We start from the raw sequence: 19,892 nt of genomic DNA, 5'->3' as shown, positions 1-19,892 counted from the left end.
AGTGCATTCCTCTCTGGTGTTGTGAGTGTGTTGTATTGTTTATGGGTTTGTGGTTGTACGGCGAGCTGTGGTGGTACGCAATAAAGGGTGCAGTTACGGCATAGGAATTATGATTTCTTTTTTTACCATTTAATTGGTTCATTGGTATTTTAATTGATTATTATTTGAATTTTAATTTTTACGAAGAATTAAAGAATAAGGCTCCTGTATATTAAACTTTGTGGTGTAGGTACTAAACATGAAATTATTTTAATAACTGGAGGCCCAATAACCCCCTTCCCAATCTTTCCAATCTCCGACTCACCAACAAACCCCCAAAAGGTAGGCAACACACTTGTAAGCCTCTGATATTTCGGGTGTCCATGGGTGGCGATAATTGCTTACCATCAGGTGATCCGTCTGCTCGTTTGCCAGCTTATACCATAAAAAAAACGCACCGAATATTGATATTTATTCTAAAGAAACTTGAAAAAAAAACTAGGCCATCAGTTAGGAAAACGGTTGCGTGGTAGAAAATATACGATCACTTCTTTCGTATCCGAGTGACAGTCTACAGTCTGAAAACCTTGCTGTAGTAAACGCACCTACTTACCTAGCTTCACTGACGGACTGCCTGACAGACTACTATTTATTTCTTTATTTAGTCTTCATCACAAAATAATGAATAGCGAACTTAATGCCTTGCCTAAGGCATTCTCTAACTATTGTTTATTTATTTCTTTCTTTGTTGACGTTTCAAAAGTACCTAAGTATATTATGGTTTAATTTGAATAAATGATTTAACTTTGACTTCGACGCAACTAGTGAATTAAGGGAATCTTGACTTTTTTTAGATAATGCTTTTGCTTGTGTACCTAGATTATGTAGCTATACCTAGCTACATAATCTAGTTTTCTTTTTGCTATGATTAATGGACTAACTTTGCTCGTTTCGTGTATTGCGTATGTGATAGAGAAATTGGTGGCGCAAACAAAAGACAAACTGACATGAAAAAAACAAGCATATGAATGTATCTTTCGGATTAGTAGGTATATTTTATGTTTTTTAATTATAGGTATTAAAATGTTTTAATTTCTTCTTTTTTCTGCATAATCCAATGGTGTAAGCTGTAATGTAAATCATTACATAGTGTAAAACAAATCGCTTTCTCTGTCCCTATGTCCTTTTGTAAGCTTAAATCTTTAAAACTACGCAACAGATTTTGATGCGGTTTTTTTTAATAGATGGAGTGATTTAAGAGGAAGGTTTATCTTTATATATATAATTCTTCTGTACGTGTGTATGTCACTGAACTCCTCTTAAACGACTAGACGGATTTTGATGAAACTTTTTGTGTGTGTTCAAGAGGATCTGAGAATGGTTTAGATTCACAATTTTGTCCGCTGGACAATGTTTTTTTAATTAATTTTTAATTTATTAGTAGTTGTTGATTTTGGAACGTTTTACATCGGATCCGACGGACGGCGCTACCATCGCAGTGTCAAATATTAATGACGTTAGATATTGTCATAACATTTGAATAATAATTTTCATCAAAAAGGTCCAGAATGTTTTAGCTTATTCTTTTTCAAATTAAAGACGTGTAGACAGGACAACGTCTGTCGGGTCCGCTAGTATGTATAGGTAATAGAAGCATAATATATCACCGTTGCACCCATGCGAAGCTGGGGCGGGTCGCTAGTAAATAAGTAAATGGATCACCTGATGGTAAGTTATCGCCACTGTCCATGTACATATTTTCAAATGTTGGTTGATGTTCGGGGGCTCTAACATCTATCGCACTAATATTTGTTTGGATGTTTGTCTGTCAATCACGCTGTAACTACTGAACGGATTTCGATGAAATTTGTTGTACAGACAGGATATAAAATAGTGATAGGATACTTTTTATCCCACAGGACCGCGGCCGAAGCCACTTGCAAAAGCTAGTTGAAAAAAGTATTCGTTTCAGCTCAGACTATAGACACCACACATTAATTTTTACCTTTAGCTTTGTCACAGATCTGTACAAAGAGCTAAATAACACGTAAAATTATTACAAAACATTAACAAATAGATTATAAAGGAACACAAAACAGCGTGGGAGAGACTTTGTACAATAAATTACTGAACAGTACCGTCCTATAATATACCTTAGCACACAAAGACCAGGGACAAAGCATTTAAAAACGATGTATACAAGCTTTTTATTGGAAAATTGTCACTCGAAACGGTATTGCGTAGGAGCATTAGTGCTATAGGTACCTACTAGGTATATAGGCATTTATCTTGCAAAGGGTCACGGGCATCGAGTCGTCGAACCGATGACATTGGGCCGCAAGGTGCCCTAAAACATTTATTTATCTTGATTCGCAACTCGAGAACGACGCGCGACGCGAGCGAATACTTTTTTAGAAATTGCTATTCGATTGTTCAAGTTTTTAGTTAGGAGTTAGGTATCGGATTGTGGGTAATTAACTTTGTTTGAAATTGAAAGTATTTAAAGTTAATTTTATTAATGTTTTATTAGATTAGCTGTAGGTACTTAGGTAGGTACTGTTACTATTATTATCATGATTGTTTCTAATAAACTTTTAAAAGAATACTCCTTTAAAAAAATATATATTTTTACAATATCACTGATACATTATTTGATCATTTACCTATTGTATATGTCGGGACAATGTAACGACAACAATGTTTTAAGATTCTATCCAATGGGATAGGATCTTAAAACTCCGACTTATAGCAATAGAAGAAATGTCTCTATTCGTAATAAACACAGGTAATAAATCAGAATTTATTAAAGAAAAATAAATAAAATGCAACCTCCTTCGTGTTCCGCCACTGTTGCACGTTTTATGTGAAAATTATTATTGTGTATCAGAATGCAACTGTTCAATTCTTAACTAGGAAATTTAGCAATGTTGCTAGTTTATGTATTTGCCCCGATTATGGAAAATATTTTTGTAATACATACATTCATGATCCAACTAATATGTTTAAAATTATGGTCCAACCACGGTTCTGGAGCTGCGGACAACCTAGCTGGTTTACCGGGGCTCCGCTCGAAAAGCAGGAGTAGGAACGTGGTGGTTTTTAGTCAGTGAGAGTCTGCCTTTCCCTCTCCCTCAGAAATCATTGGATGAATTCCCCCCTTAAAAAATATGTTGTAAATACTTTTATTCTGCAGTACCTAAAACCTTACGTAATTCCTAGATCGCTTTACAAGTTCCATCTCTTTATTAAATTATATTAATTCTACGTTTGATTACACCAAAGGAATGCGCATAAAATCTACAGGACCCCAATAATTCCACACAAAGTTAATTGTCATTGAACAAATAAAACCGTAACAGGTTTTCGCATATAAAACTCACCAAGTCACCACCTGGCATCTGGCAAACCTGGGGGCCTACTCCGGTTCTCGAATCCGAAGTTTCGTTTAATTTTCTGCCGTAGGTTTTATCACTCACACAACGAAACACAACGCAAGCGTTGTTTCACGTCGGTTTTCTGTGAGGCCGTGGTATCACTCCGGTTGAGCCGGCCCATTCGTGCCGAAGCTTGGCTCTCCCACACTTAAATGGGGATTTACTAATAAAATTACTTAAAATAACGTTTTATTTTTAATTTCATATCAAAACCTATTTATTTATCTTCATTTTATTCGTTAATTTTTGTTCACAATAAATTGAATTGTAGTATGCAGTCTGCGAAGTTTCGGACGAAACTTCGTTTTTCGTTGAATTAGAGTAGGCCCCTGGGCTAGTTGGGTCGGTGCGTCTCGTCCGTCGGATGGCGCGCGCCACTAATTACGATCATACCGGGCTCCATAATGCATCTGTGGTAATGTGGCGATACTTAACCAGCGTATCGTAAAACACGCGAACGCCTTTTTTCATTGGTGCATCGGACCGAGTGACGGGCAGAAAAACTCGAAATGAGGTTACACGAGAACGGTATCGCGAAAAAAAACGCTTAGGTCAGCGTCCGTTTAGCTGAGGGACAAGATAACAAGTAGGAAGTCTTATCAATCAATATTATCTAAGTAATATTTATTGATATTTGAATTGTACCCAGTAGGTATATGGCAATGTTTATTCTGTTGACGTGCCTTAAAATAATCAATAAATTAATAAATAAATAGGCTCACCCCCTATTACATGGGACATATTATAGGTACAAATGGTGAAAAGTAGGTGTACATTTCACATTGTATAGTGGCATTAAGTGCCGTAATGTGCACCTCTGCCTACCCCTTCAGGGATAAATGGCGTCACGTTGCAAAAATGAATTATTGATATTAACCTTTCCCTAAACAAAAATCTGATAGATTGAGCCTTTCCTTGATGAGTTTAGAAATAGGCAAACGTAGTATAGGACGCTCTCCAGCTAGGTGGAGTGACGATATCCGCCAAGTAGGTTGCATTTTTGGATGCGAAGGGCTGAACATCGAACTCACTGGTATCATAAGGCCTAGCAGCAACGGGGACGGGCTAAACCACTAATAATACTTACTTAGGTACTTAAAAATTATGATATGAAGATCTCTTTTGTCGAGTGGGTAGGTCTAAACTTAGAGAAAAACTTATTGGAGCATTTAAATTCTCTATTTATAAACCTCATAAAGGTACTCAATATCAATATTAAATCAATTACATACAAGTAGTGTCCAAATAAATACTGGCCCAAAATTGAGACAATGGCAGGAAAAATTATATACCATAAATGATCTATTTACCACATGTGTGACATTACTTATCTGAAAATTTTGACGGAATTTTTATTAACGAGTACAGTTTTCATTTTCGCTAATTTCAGCTGTCCTCACTTACCACTATAGACTTGGTGGTATTTTGTATACCCTACCACCATCTAGTGGTAATATTTGAAACTACAATGTTAGCTATCCGCTTAAAATACTTTGGTTGTGCATGAATTACAAGAAAACTATATATTAATTAATATTTCAATACAAAATATAAGACAATCAATATTAAATTAGGTTCAATATTAAATAATTATTAAATTATTTTTGAACGAAATGTTTTTGCAAACAGCAAAATTTTGTGTTTGAGTTTGACATTGACAGTTCACGAAAGATGTTATATTTTGATAGTTGATGTGTACGTGAAGAAATGAGAGAATAAAATTTTATTTTGTGCTTATTTAACAACTCCACCTAGAGATTTGAGGTTAAATTAGTAAAAAGAAACAATTATTGACTAGACAAAAATGTCTAAGCTAATTTCGGTGCTAGTATTATATTTATGGTGAGTTATTTTTTTAATTAGATTAAAAACAGAGTAAAAGTAAGATAATATTCGGCCTATATGTGACCTTGACTTTTGCAGCTTTGATTTGGCTCATCAGTATCGGGGCCAAAGCAGGAGTATTGCTGACAAAGAGTGGGATTTTTTAATATTCACTCAACAATGGCCTAGCTCCATGTGTAAAGTCTGGACACACAATAAACCAAAACACCACTGTGTTTTCCCTAAGAAAGCTGATTCGTGGACCGTCCATGGCATTTGGCCTACCAAGAAAGGAACGAAAGGACCATTTAATTGTAATACCACCTGGCTCTTTGATCCGGAGCAGGTGAGGCCAATTGAAAGTGAATTGGAGCAGGCTTGGACCAATATTGAAAAAGGTAACTAATTAGGTTTCTTACAATTACCAAATTCTTCTTGTCTTATAGTATACTATTTACCATTCATTTTTTATATATAAAGCTGAAGAGTTTGTTTGTTTCAATGTGTTAATCTTTAGAACTACTGGTCCGAACTGAATAATTCTCTTTGTGTTAGATAGATAATTTATCGAGGAAGGTTATAGGCTACACATCAACACACTATGATCAATAGGAGCACAGAGCAGGTAAAACTGTGCAGAAATGACTAGTATTAAAATAAAATCTGGTTCAGTAAAAGAAATAGATTACACATTTAGTGCTGTGACTCAATTCAGAGATTCAATTCTCACACTGAACAACGCTTAATGCAATCCACAAAATTGTTGCATTAGGTGTGGCCGGTGTGGGTGCATATAACATTGTGTTTGTAGAAGTACCCACAACCGAGGAGAAAATCCTAGTGTTTTTTTTAAAGGTTGATAATCATCCAATGCCTTCTGCCCTGGGCGAGACGTGAGCGAGTGTCAGACTCTTACTGACTTAAAATCAACCCGTTCCTATTCCTGCTTTTTGAGTCAGAGCTCTGGCAAACATACTAGGTAGTCAACAGCTCGGGATCAGGCATCAGCCCTACTGGGCCCCATCTGTGGTAGAAAATTCTAGTGTGAAACAGCATTAAATAACAAAGCCATAAAACTTACTAGACTGATAATTAACTGTTGCTTGTATTCTACTTCAAATACATTAAAAATAAAGTAATTTAAATAATTTATTTATATATGGTTAGCTTGTTACCTACATTATCAGTTTATTTGTAACTTGCAATTCTATGAATAGTACTTAGGATTGGAAATAGGTACTTTACCACTAAAGCAAATATTTGCATAATTATTTTGTTATCTATGTTTTGAGCGCTTATTTATAAACATGTGAGTCATGCATCGGCAATAAAATTAATGCTAATTCGTAATTTGTATAAACAATTTTAATTTACCTCACAGTGAAGTGGTGTTAACACCCAACTGAAACTGAAATAATATATTTAAAGGCAAATTGAAATAAAAACTCAAAAAAATGTATAGACATTTAATAAACAATAGTGTTTATAGAATTTAAAATGTAGGTATTATGTTTTACCATATTATTATAAATATCTTTCATGGTTGTGTACTAAGTATAAAATTACATTCTATCATAATAAAAATACCATTGAATATTTATAATGAAACATCTTATTTTCCTTATAATTATTATTATTTTAAATGAGGGAATACCAATAACCTACTGAAAATACAACATTTATTTTAAGCAGCTATTCATGTTATATTCTGTAACATTCCAGAAACATCGCTGTACAACTTGTGGGCCCACGAGTGGAACAAACACGGTACCTGTGCAGCAATGATAGAACCGCTGAACAGCCAACTGAAATACTTCAGCAAGGGCATTGATTTCCTCAACCAATACCATATGAATGACATTCTCACTAGTGCCAACATCGTACCATCAGACACAAATCCCGTAAAGGCTGAAGAAGTAAGTGCTACGGTTGCTTCCAAGATCGGTGTACGACCATTCATTGCTTGTGAGTTTGAAGACGGTGTGCAGTATTTAATAGAGCTCCGAGTTTGCTTTGACAAACAATTGAATCTTAAAGAATGCGAAGGGGAGCATGAAGTTAACGGAGTGTTAACCAATTGTAATATTGCAAAGAATATTATTTATCCCACTGCGTTACCTCCTGCTAATCTGCAGATAGTTCAATTGCATAAGTTCATTAACTGGTTGCAATGGTTTACTTTGTAATTATAAAGAAGTATTTTGAGTTATTAGTACTAAGCTTTGTGCACTACAATAGACCAATCTCCGTTTGATTAGAGGGCAAACTGCCACCTTGTAGAGATTTCGAGACTTCACATCATACATAGTAATTTAATTTGGTTCATTCTTTCAGTTTGATAAATTACATATAGGTATTATATACCTTAAACTTGTTTTGTATTGGATGTTTCATTAATCATCCTTACTGTAAATCTCAAAATGATATTAGATAATGATTGTTTTATAATTATATTTTGTATATAATGGTTATTAGCTTGGCAATGCTACTTAATGTGGCAACATTTTATTCAAGAGTTGCTTTCTAACTGTAAATATTGCCATATAAAACAAAATATATTAACTGTGTATGGTCGAAATTCTACGATTTTAAATCTTTACTTTCATGTGCACTCTTATTGTGAAAAAATTTAGATTTTTATTCTGTAAAATATAGGAAACAACCTACATACTTTAAACTTATAAATTGCTAGGAAAACCTTATGCAACCAGTCGGAAAGAGCTCGAAAATCATGATACAGACTCAGTAACAATAGTTAGATCTAGATAGACCATACCAATCTAAAGAAGTTTATTTTGATATTCTATTTTAACTCTGAGGTGGTACAAATTTCTAGCTATTTTCTTATTTTTTTATACGCAAAACATTGGTTCCAAGTTGGTCTTAATCGATTGTTATCATAAATATTGAAGGAGGAATAATTATTGTAAAACCTTTTTTTATAAATTTTGTTGAGTAAAGAGTTGCATAAAGGTAAGCGTCCACAGATCCGCATCGTACGCATCGCACTCATTCCGTATGACGTCACCGGTACGCATCGCATGTAGGCATAACCGGTGATGGGGCATGGGGTCCGTACAATGCGAGTCAGTGGACGCAGTTGTATGAGTTTCTATACTTAACAAATGAAAATCCGTTGCGTGCGATGCGTACGATGCGGGTCTGTGGACGCGTACCTTAACCCGGCGTCATGGGGGTGGAAAGATGTTACAAGGACGTTGGGGTGGGTCTCACCGACCCGTTCATAATGTCGAAATTATTTCAATAAATTTATAAATAACAAAGACTATTTTATGCATGTTTATATTTTTGGGTATTTTTGTGATTAAATAAAACACAAATATTATGTTATATTATGTTTTAATTATATATAATAACATTTAAAAAAAAGAACTAAAATTATCAACAAACATTTTCTCTTCTACTTAAATGTAATTATATTATTATTAATTAACAATCAGTCTTAAAATTTAATGGCACTTTTTTGTAGGTAACTAAATAAATTTAAAAAATAAACAATTAATCATTTGGAATCATTATCTTTGGTACAGTCAGCACAGAAAGGTACTATATGTTCTACGCAGATATATTGCAATCGAATAGACAGTGGAATATCATCATTATCAGACTCTGAGATATCCTGTTCTGCGGCAATTGAAATACTACGCTCCCTCAAGTGATCTTCTTCGTCACACACATCCTGGTCTGACAACTCAGTATCAGAGTCAGACTCTTGTAAAATTGCCAGAATACGCTGTCGTTCAGCCTCTTCATGGTCCATTTTTACTAAGTACCTACAAAAAATAGAAATAAAATACATAGAACTATATACAACCAGCTACAATTGTAAATAACAATAAAAATCAAAAATAAAAATGATAAAAACACAGATTATAAATTAAACAATATGTATACAAAATGGCGCGAAATTGTTACACCGACTGCGGGGATGGGTCTCACGTACCTTTTTTAACTTTGTGCTCCTGTATCTCCCACTGCGACCGTGGCACGACTAACGTGTGGCTTGCAACGCGTAGGACAACTCAACAGCTCCAGCTATTGAGAAGAGCAGCAACGTCGCACACATAGTAACCGAACTACAAGCGAAATAAAATTTGCTGGGTCGCACAGACCCAACCCCCATGACGCCGGGTTAAAGATACATACATTTCATATTTGGAACCTTTGTTTGTAGAATGATATTAAGTTTGCTTTTTAGTTTTTTATAATAATTTAATTAGTTATGAGATTATAATTTTGTGTACTTAAATACGGTGCAATTAGTAAATAAATGTCACTATCTGTAGACGTGCGATTATTGAATTAATTACAATTTTGTGGTCAATGGCCTTTGGTCATTGGTTGGGCCAATTTGTGAAGCAGAGGCAGGGTGATAGACGACTGCTAAAAAGCGTCAATGGCGCTTCAGTCGCTGATGGCAAGTCGCTATCAAAATTAGTATGTCTACTTTTTACCGAAATAAGTTTTTAATGTAATTTATTCAATTAATTTTATGGTTAAAGTCTTTTTTTACCATTTTCTTTGGCTGTAGTTAATATCTAACCAATGTGGTTCATATTTTGAAAATTTTAATTTGGGTTTTAAAAAGGATGTATATTTTTTTTATTCCAACTATATCGTCTTTCTTAATTTAATCGGGAATATAGATTAAATAAAGAAATTACTCTAAAACACTACCAAAAACCTGTACCCTTAGTATTAGTTTGCTTTACGTATAAAGTACTCGAAACAAAAGCGCGTTCGGCGCTTTGATTGGCAGGCTCGAATAAACCAACCAATCATAAAGCCGAACATTCTCTCGTTTCGATTACTTTAAACGTAAAGCAAACTCGTACTAATGGTACAGTTTCTTTATAGTATATTCAGTGCCTTATAATGAACCCAAAGTTCAAAATAATATTATGTGAGTTAAGCTAATTGCAAATTAATAATCCATTGCGAAGCGGGCCTTAAAGAATACACACTATTTTCTATCTTGTTTGTATAACACTAGAATGATATGGAAACGTTTACTAAATCTATAGTGCCTGCTATTTCAAAGATTTAGCTAAAATAATTAAATAAATAACATTGTGAATAAGCAGGTTCATATACCGTGTATGTATTAAAATGGCATAATATTTTTCTATTAATTTTACAATTAAATAAAAATATTGTATATTTCAAATTTTTAAATGTATTTTGGGATAATAAATATGTAGTTTTTATACTAAAATAGCTTTCGTACATTAGTTCTTGTTAGACGGCGCCACTGTTGATTAAGGGCGACCTAGTCTAAAGGCCGTAAATATTTATACGCTAAAATAACATCTCTAACGAAGGAAATATCTACAACAAATTACTTCCATCTTTTTAAAAAAACCTCAAATATATTTTTGGTTTGCCTTGCTCTCTGAATTCCTATTTTGCGACGTCCTGCGTGAGCGATCTAGAGGCGAAGACGATGCGGTCCGGTGCGGCGCGAAAACAACAAACCTATTGACGTGGCCGACGTAATCAACCGCTCGTTTCATTTAATGGGTCGACGTTTGGCCGCTATTTCACCTGATGGTAAGTGATGATGCGGCCTACGATGGAGCACGTCTGCCCATAAGCAACCTATTCACTCGGGCTTTGAAGACACCCATCAGAAAACACAGACTCCGGCAAGGAGTTCAACTCGTGGGATGCGGTGAGGCGCGGTGCGACACTCGATCGATTTTCTTAATAAGTATTTTCACGTTTTTGTTTATAATGTCGGAAACAGAAACAAAGCGAAATGATTCACATGCACGTAGGACATAGCCGCCGCGTCATACCGCATCGCGTTGAATTCGCGTGTCACCGCACCGCTTCGCGTTCGCTTCTAGATCGCTCGCGCCTGACGCGCTAGCAAAGCAAATATAATGTTAACTTTATTGTATTTTTGTATTGAAGAATACTTGATGTTATTATATTTGTGTATTAAAAGGTTTTATTTCTCTAAAATATTGCTTTTATTTTCGCTTCTGTATATTTTACAAAATATTATGGTACCAACCTTTCTTCTGATTAGCAATCCTACTGCAAGAAATAACAAAGTAGGTAAAATCACGCCTTTAAAACCCTGTACAATTATGGTGGTTGCTTTACGTTGAACGAAAACAAACTTGTACTAAAGGTACAGAAAGGATAAGCAGAGATGCACAGATTAATGTTAACGTAGCATCCACCAGGGGCCTTAGTCTGCTATTACAATTGTGTCAGAATGGTCGATCATTGAGCAGTGCAAGAGGGACGGAGCTATGTAAGTTGTATAGCTCCGTCCTCTTCTTTCATTCTGACACAATTGTAATAGCAGACTAAGGCCCCAGTTGTCATGAATTACATATTATAATGGGACATGCTCAGCATATCATGGTAAATTTCCAGACTCTGTTTTATTATGATTTTACTAAAAGTCTGAAAAACTCGAATGGCATTCTGGCGAATCGAAATAGACATTACGTCTTGTTCTTTTACTTTATCTGGCTATGAACTAATTATTATATAACCATTTTACTAGAAAATGCATGTTTTGTGTTTAAACTCTTAATGAAAACTATCTTGTACGTTGACCCGCACTTGTCACCAGTACATACCACCGAGGCAGTCTTAAGAATCGATGATGTATCTAGTAAAAGCTATTCATTAACTACGTACCTATTGTATTATTACACATTTTCATAAAAGGCATGAGTGAATAGGATAATGTATAAAATAAATACCTATAAAATAACTGTTTATGAAAATATCTATTGATATCAAAACAAGGAGGTAAGTAAACCTAAACATAGCTACATTTGTGTCTGCACAATATATAAAGAAAGTTACGTAATTATTAGATCATTTTGTCGGATTCATCTTCGAACGTGAACCGTATTTGTTTGCTAGCTAATGTATTAATTTGAAATTTAATTTTTATATACTTTTTACTTTTACTTCAAGTTTAAATATTTTTGTAAAGTTTAAAATTGAATAGGACCTATGGATATTTCTTTTAAGGATATTCTTTGATTAAATTCATGTTTAAAGAAATGTTTAAAACTAATATATTAGTTTTAGTGTTTTTAAGGTAAGTGAATTTTACTAAATACATAGGTACCTACATCATTTGAATAATTTTCTACTCCCTACTCTACCCACGGGTGTCACAAGTGCCAGCTAAGGGAATAGACCACACAACATCACAGAGACACGGCGATGATATGATGATAACTGCGACCTCCAATCCGCTTGTCTGGCGTGGAGGTTATAGCAAAATTCTTATGTAGAGGATGGCTCTAGTACAGCAATAGACTGCCTCAGGTTGCTCTTGTCTGAAGTGTGTCACAGAATAATAAAACCACATTTCTATTCCTAGCACGCACTACGCCTACATAACTGCCATTCAAGACACGAGTGCGAAGGACGAAGATTATTTCGACATGATAGTGTTGTCACAAAAATGGCCCATCACCTACTGCAAGTATTGGATGCAACAACGCAGAGCCAACCGCTGCGTCTTCCCCACAGCGTTCGGCCGATGGACCCTACACGGCATTTGGCCGTGGAGAAAGAAAGACGACACCTTCCCAGAATACTGCGATAAATCATGGAAGTTTGACGAAAACCAAATCCGAGACATAAAACCTGAGCTAAAACAGGCGTGGATGAATATTTTTGAAGGTAATTTCCTTTATTAGTCGATTAATAAATTACCTGTAGGCTTAGTACGAGTTTGTTTTACGGTAAACGAGATCGAAACGAGACGGCGTTCGGCGCTCTAATTGGTTGGTTCATTCGAGCTAGCCAATCAGAGCACCAAACGCGCTCTCCTTTCGTTTTCCGTTAACGTAAAGCGAACTCGTACTAAGGGTACTAGTATGGTAGGCAATCGTCGCCGCCCATGGACAGTTGGATTGTACACCAGTAACAGCGGAGGAATTAGGTACAAGTGCGTTGCCGGCCTTATACGTATTTAGTTTTGGAGTTAAGGCGAAGAAGGAAGACCCTATACAAAAGAAGTAAGTTCGACTACAATTAAATACAACTTTTCACATAAAAATCTCAATTACAGGAACAATGCCCAACAGCTTATGGGAGCACGAATGGAACAGACACGGCACTTGCGCCAGCGTCATGGAACCCTTCAGCACGCAATTCAGATACTTCAAGAAAGGCGTAGAGTGGAACCTCAAGTACTGGGTCAAAGGCATGTTGGAAGACGCTCAAGTCTTCCCTTCTGACGTCAAGAAGTATAGTCCACATGCTTTCGTCCGTGCCGTAGAAGGCAGGACGGGGAAGCAGCCATTTATTGTGTGTCAAAAATTAAAAAATGGAGTCTCGTATATAAAAGAAATCCGTTTGTGTTTCGATACACACTACATCTTCATTGATTGTAATACAGTTATTGATGATACTAGTTGTGACGAGGATGTCATTTACCCTGCCACTGTATAATATCTAGGATGTTTAACGTTCCACTCTAGGTAATTCAATTAATTTTTATAATTTCTATTGTATACTTTAGCCTTTATTGTCTTGTTGAAAATTGTTGTTATGAATTAGACTACATTAACATAATCTACATTCCTTATCCAATGTAGGTAGATGTACACCATAGATATAATTAATATTTCTGTGGTATGTAGGTACTGTTTTATGAAATATAGGGATATGTAATCAAGAGAGAAATTAGTACAACATTCAATACATATCAAAACTTTAATAATCTGAAGACAAGGACATTTGAATTTAAGAACAAAAAGTAGAAATACAAATCAAGTACTTTCTTGAATTAAGTCGTAATGAACATCGGGTTCATCTTCGAAGTTCCACGCTAGTTGAGGTATATTTATTATCATGCGAGCGTCTACAATGAAATCGACTCCAAGCAATGTATCATTATCGCGGGCCTCGGGCAACACAATGAACTTTGTGAGGATACAGCGATCCTTCAGTTTGACGGGAATCCTGCCAGTCAGTATGTTCTGTGGTCTCGGCACTCCGTCTGCCAAGGTTACTACTGTATTCTCCTCTTGGAAATGAAAGCCAATGTTCTTCAAATAGCTGTACAGCTTGTGGGATGCGAGACTCGTTTTGGCACCTGTGTCAATGAACGCCATTTCCTGTGCCGTTCCGATACTAATTTCAATCATCAGGCGAGGTCTAATATCTAATGCAATACTACTGCTACCTTCCTTCGAGTCTTCAACGGCTGGTGGCGTTACTGAAGATTGAGCCGGCTCCGCAACAGCAGATTCAGTGTTTGTTTCAGATTTTGTCACATTTGCGGCGTTTTCCGACATAACTCTTTGCTTCTTCCTACAAACATCGGCCGCGTGGCCAAACATTCTACAAAAGTTACAACGCGTCCTTTTCCTACCTGCCCGAACTTCAGTGCCAGAATTGGCTTGCGCAGTATCTTTAGCCCTCGGTCGGTCGATCCCTCTTGCGGCCTCCAATAAACCATCAAATGTTTGAATAGTTTCCCTTGGAATCAGATCCTGAATCTTTGGAAGCAAATTGCCGTACATCATGTCCAATTGGGTTTCTTCACGTAATGGTGGATCGGGCAACTGGTTGAACAGCGCGCGATGCTTGGCTACGAACCGCTCCGTCAATTCGTCTGGTTGCTGTTTCAGTTGACCAATTTCTGAGTAAATGATGTAAGCCGGTTTCCTAGGAGCAAATTCTTTTCGTAACTCGGATTCGAAATCTTTCCAAGTAACGATCTTGTCTTTGACCGTTTGCCACCAGTTTGCTGCATCGCCCTTAAGAATAAAGGGCAAGCTTTGTAATGCATCAATTTCGGATAATTTCTTCATTTCCTTGTACTTTTTAGCGCTTGCTATAAATCTCTCCACGTGTTCGTAATCCCTGTTACCGTTGTATGACACCGTTTGCGCAAACGAACGTGCTCGTTGGTTCGGTAACATGGTGGGTGGCGTACAGAGGTTTTATTCCTAGGAAACAAGCTCTGAAACCTACACTGTTCAATGTATGTAAATCCAAAAATGTTTGAGAGCCTGCTAATTTGCAAACTCTTGGGCGCGATAGAGTAACTTCTTGCAACTCTTATCCCTGCAGGCGTTTCTCCTCTTCCGTTCACTATCACTGTACTGTCTACTAAAGTCCTCACTTATCACTTACTGCACACTATCACTACTATTCACTTATATAAATATCACTTCTTAGTTATTATGTACAGAAGAGCCATGGAACTGTCTACGACTGTACGTGTCTTGAACTTGACGACTCGAACTTGACCACGGTAGGTCATGTTTCGCAGGAAAATCTTAACACCGCGATTCAGCGGTCTACTAACGCCATCTAGAGAGTGATGTGTTAAACTCTCATTCTGAGATGACATTCTTGTTTTTAATTGATATGTATTTCGGCAAACTCACGTAACTGTTTGACGAGAAACTCGACTGGTTGGGTAAGCCAAAAAACATAATAATAATTTTATTAGTCTGACGAAATTTATTCTTGTTTTTATTTAGATGTACATACAAGACATATTTTGTAATGTTTTTGATATTTTAAATACATATGTATTTTTATTATAATTATAAGCAAGAATTCGACGAAGAAATTATTGTTTAAAAGTAAATAACTTTAAATAGATAACGCATTATAGTAATTTCAATGATTTTGATAAATTTTTTTTACTGTTTCTATAAAACAAGTTTGTAAATAAGTAAATAAATAAATATTTGTTGTTTTACATAATGCGTCACGCGTTTTATTGCCTGAAGAGTAAATACTATTTTAAGATAAATTAGACAATAATACTTATTCTACTTACTACTTTTAGCTTAGCTGAAGAAAGCTGTTTGTTTGTTTGAACGCGCTCATCTCCGGAACTACTGGTCCGATTTGAAAAATATTTTTTGTATTGGATAGTCCATAACCGGGTGTTACACATCAGGCCTATAAAACATCACGCTATGATCAATAGGAGCCGAGCAGAGCGTGTATAAATGAAACAAATACATACAGAACACAGACTTTATTTCCAGCAAGTCTTTGAGAATGAATTAATTGAAGTTTTGTGCCTCCCCTCACCCTTTGCAGAGAATAAACTGACATCGGTACTGTCGGCATATCACTTATTAATTTATTATTAATTATTTGGCTGCTCACTGAGGTCCCCGCGACACTATAATCACTGCTGACGGTACCAGACCTGGAAAAATACCATAAATGTTGAAAAATATCATAAATTTTGAATGTTTTGTATGAATTCTAAGTATGGGAGAACCATGCTTCGGCACGAATGGTCCAGCTCGACCGGAGGGATACCACGACCTCACAGAAAATCGCCGTGAAACAACGTTTGCGTTGTTTTGTTGTGTAAGTGAGGTTGTGTTGAATACCATTCTTTTATACAGAAAGTTGAAAAGCGATAGACTCACGATAATTCATTCTACGATCAAATTCTTTTACATATACAGGTAAAATTATGGATAAAAATTAGTAAATAAATAACTCTAACAAACCTAATAAATCCAAAGGTTTGTCATAGTCCTCTGAGGTGAAGATTTTCTTAGGGAATGTGGTCATCATCTTGAAACTGTCCTGTTGGGCGTACTCAGCAGCGTTCATTTGTAGATACAGTCTGAAATTAAAATAATCAGATAAACATGAATCCTAGTGTGACTTGAAACTAGTCGAGGTTTTCTCGATTAGTTTAGGTAACTAACTTTAACACTGTAACTGCTACTGAAGAGTACGAAATTTCACAATATCAATAAAACTGAAATTCATCCAACGACTTTTCCCGCCTTGGGCGAGGCGAGAGGAAGTGTCAGACTTACTGACTAAGTAAAAAAAAAACCACCCCGACCACTCCTGCTTTTCGAGCAGGAGCCCCGGTAACCCGCTAGGTAGTCCACAGCTCCGGGTCGAGCTGACCAGTCTTAAGTTTTAAATCGTTTAATCACTTCGATTACGATTCATTAAGTGTAGAAGATAAATTACTATGCAATTATTGATATCTCTGTACTGATAACTAGATACCTACTTATGACAAAAATATATACGACTGGGATTCCCCTGAAATTATATTTTAAATTTAATGCTTGTCATAATTTAGTAAAAATTACTTTTAATATATTTATTATGTAATTCTAATTTGAATAGAATTCAATTCTGTGGATTTGTTATAAGACATTCTATGGAATTTTGACACCAGAATATTCAATAGATACTAGATACTTTAGAATATTCAATTTCTATCATAAAACAATTCTTAGTACATTTACAAACAGATTAAGCAATTTCATCCAATAAAAAAATAAATATTTAATGAATACCTGACTGCAGCAAGTTGTTCCTTAGCACCGAATGTGTGTGCGAGTGCCTTGCCATCGGGCAGTCGGATCTGTATGCGTGCCTGATCGTATGCCACTTTAGGGGCCGGAGCACTGGGCGGGGGCACCACGGCTGCAGGGGCCACTACTACTGGAGGCTGGCCGCCTGCTGCTAACCTGGAAATTTATTCAGGGCATTTTAGTCTCATTCTCACCCCCTATTACATAACACAAACGGTAAGAAGTGGATGTATGTTGTATAGCGGCATTGCATGCTGTTATGTGCACCTCTACCTACCCATTCGGGGATAAAAGGCGTGACGTTGCATTTTAGTCTCATTCAAATAAATGTTTACAGCAAAATGATATAAAAAAGAAATACGAGTATTGATTGCTGTGGAACGCCAACGGGCGTTCGTTACAGCCACCCACCCACAGTCCCAGCGAATATCTTAGTATGGGGCAACATAAAACACAGCAGCTATATAACGTTATACAACATTGTGTAACATTTATAATAGCATGTAACATACTCTACAACCACTGTCATAATTTGTTTATACACAAATGTTATTGTTACACATTGTTGTATAACGTTATATAACCGCTGTGTGGGAGCACCTTTAGTATGGGGCAATATTAAATAAATATTCATACATTATTATTTTCTAACTTACTTCCGAGCCTGTTTATCTGCTTCTATCTGAGCACGGACTCGTTCCCTGGCCTTCTGATCCTCTAACTTCTCACGTCGTCGCTGTTCCACCAGTTTCTGCATCTCCTGCTCCTGGAGCCGCTGGCGAGCATCCTGCATCTCTTTTCCAGACTTGATACGGATGCGTTCTCGTTCTAACGCTTCAGCCTGAAAATTTTGGTGAAATAGTTTAGACAACTAGTTAACAAATTGAACGCCATGATGGTTACCGGTGACCAACGTTAGAGGAGGATTTGCCTTCAACAGTTGTCTATTGACAGTCAAAGACTTAAATAAATTTTATTAGTTAACCTTCCTGTCTAATAATGTTTGTTTCAATATTTAAATACCTACTCAAGTAAATACAAACATGAACAATAGTTACTTTACGTTAGGTACCTATGTACTGAATACAAATGTTCAGGGCAGTATTCAGTATATCTATACACATATAATAAAACTGTAGAAGTGTTTATTCTATATATTGAAAAGTGATACTACATAGAAACTGTCATAAATGTATGATTGTCTATCTGTATGTTCACACATCACACAAAAACTATTGGCAATTACGATTATCTACAAATAAATTTGTAATAACATTACCTATACTTATTTTACCTACGCCAATAAGATACTAATAAGAAAGAATACAGATGTGACATTAAGTATTCAACTATTATGTATACAGATTAACAAAGATGCATAGAGAAAATAATTTCCAAGCAAAACAACATTAACAGGGTTCATCTATTTAGTAATATAAATACCAAAATTAAGGACAAACCTTTTCCTTTTCTTCTCTCTCTTTCCGTTTCTGTTTCATTCTCTCCTCGAGCAGCATCAGTTGAGCCTTCTTTTCCTCCTCAGTCAGAGGTTTCTTCTCTTCAGTCGACTCAGAGAAGCTACTGTGATCAGTCTTCGCGGCGTGGTACTCCATTTCATCCTGATTCTTGAGCAATTTGCCGCAAACATCGCATTTAAATGACTTCGCTTCGGGTTCCGGCTCAGCACCGGCTGGGGTCTGAGATGAAGTGGATGATTCCGCGACTGGGGCCGGTGTAGCCTCCATGCTCGATGAAGTACCAATCGTCGCACCAGTGTCCATTGCAGGGTCATCAGCATGCGCCAGCAGCCACTCCATCGCTGGCTCTACCCCCTTATAGTTCGTCACCGCCAAGGCTTTCTCACTAGAAGCAAATAAATCATCTCACATTATAGGTTACCGAATGAACTCTGTGTTTGTGTGCAATGAAAAAACAAAGTTGTTACTCACGCCCGGTCTTTCGAGAATCCCATTTCGATAAGAGTCTGTATTTCAGCCATTACTACGTAATTTATTTAAACTATTAACTATTTCACTAATTTACCAGTTCACCATCAAAATACGAATTCATCACTCATCTGTCAACAGCTGACTTTTTAAGCCACCGGCACAGATTATATTTTGCTACGTTACGATTTGCACAAAAATTATGATCAAGTATTTGTATTTAAAAATTATTCAATTTTTCTTTAGTCAATCCAAATAATCGTGATAAATAATAAAAATGTTCACATATTTTAATATTTTTGAATATTATTATAATATTTCTATTTACTGAATTTATCCACAGGTCCACAGATATAGAGGCGGTTTATTTA

The 19,892-nt window shown here is 36.1% G+C and overlaps 3 protein-coding genes across 3 annotated transcripts; 2 read left to right on the top strand and 1 right to left on the bottom strand.

Moving 5' to 3' along the window:
- Positions 1-5,061: 5,061 nt before the first annotated feature.
- LOC118265353 (ribonuclease Oy-like) lies at positions 5,062-11,225 on the top strand. Its single transcript, XM_035578184.2, has 3 exons — positions 5,062-5,255; positions 5,337-5,635; positions 6,960-11,225. The coding sequence occupies exons 1-3, from the start codon at positions 5,218-5,220 to the stop codon at positions 7,421-7,423; spliced, it is 801 nt and encodes a 266-aa protein (XP_035434077.1). The 5' UTR covers positions 5,062-5,217; the 3' UTR covers positions 7,424-11,225.
- A 1,375-nt stretch (positions 11,226-12,600) lies between these two features.
- On the top strand, positions 12,601-13,841 carry LOC118265009 (ribonuclease Oy-like). Its single transcript, XM_035577693.2, has 2 exons — positions 12,601-12,923; positions 13,315-13,841. Exons 1-2 carry the CDS (start codon positions 12,683-12,685, stop codon positions 13,695-13,697), a joined length of 624 nt encoding a protein of 207 aa, XP_035433586.2. The 5' UTR covers positions 12,601-12,682; the 3' UTR covers positions 13,698-13,841.
- A 2,395-nt stretch (positions 13,842-16,236) lies between these two features.
- LOC118265269 (UBX domain-containing protein 1) lies at positions 16,237-19,693 on the bottom strand. The gene is made up of 6 exons (XM_035578078.2): positions 19,525-19,693; positions 19,036-19,438; positions 18,232-18,416; positions 17,558-17,731; positions 16,742-16,860; positions 16,237-16,428 (listed from the first exon to the last, which is right to left on the bottom strand). The coding sequence occupies exons 1-6, from the start codon at positions 19,572-19,574 to the stop codon at positions 16,382-16,384; spliced, it is 978 nt and encodes a 325-aa protein (XP_035433971.2). The 5' UTR covers positions 19,575-19,693; the 3' UTR covers positions 16,237-16,381.
- Between the last annotated feature and the right edge of the window lie 199 nt (positions 19,694-19,892).

This window comes from Spodoptera frugiperda, chromosome 28 (assembly GCF_023101765.2).
Source record: "Spodoptera frugiperda isolate SF20-4 chromosome 28, AGI-APGP_CSIRO_Sfru_2.0, whole genome shotgun sequence".
Lineage (NCBI taxonomy): Eukaryota > Metazoa > Arthropoda > Insecta > Lepidoptera > Noctuidae > Spodoptera > Spodoptera frugiperda.
The sequence above is the reverse complement of the archived record's forward strand: the minus strand, read 5'-3'. Positions and strand labels throughout refer to the sequence as shown.

Coding starts and splice junctions, on each gene's coding strand:
- LOC118265353 (XM_035578184.2), top strand. CDS start 5,218: ATGTCTAAGCTAATTTCGGTGCTAGTATTATATTTATG. Junction 5,256..5,336: donor GTGCTAGTATTATATTTATG/GTGAGTTATTTT, acceptor TGACTTTTGCAG/CTTTGATTTGGCTCATCAGT. Junction 5,636..6,959: donor TTGGACCAATATTGAAAAAG/GTAACTAATTAG, acceptor GTAACATTCCAG/AAACATCGCTGTACAACTTG.
- LOC118265009 (XM_035577693.2), top strand. CDS start 12,683: ATGATAGTGTTGTCACAAAAATGGCCCATCACCTACTGCAAGTATTGG. Junction 12,924..13,314: donor GTGGATGAATATTTTTGAAG/GTAATTTCCTTT, acceptor TCTCAATTACAG/GAACAATGCCCAACAGCTTA.
- LOC118265269 (XM_035578078.2), bottom strand. CDS start 19,574: ATGGCTGAAATACAGACTCTTATCGAAATGGGATTCTCGAAAGACCGG. Junction 17,732..18,231: donor GCAGATAAACAGGCTCGGAA/GTAAGTTAGAAA, acceptor ATAAATTTCCAG/GTTAGCAGCAGGCGGCCAGC. Junction 16,861..17,557: donor GAACAACTTGCTGCAGTCAG/GTATTCATTAAA, acceptor TTTTAATTTCAG/ACTGTATCTACAAATGAACG.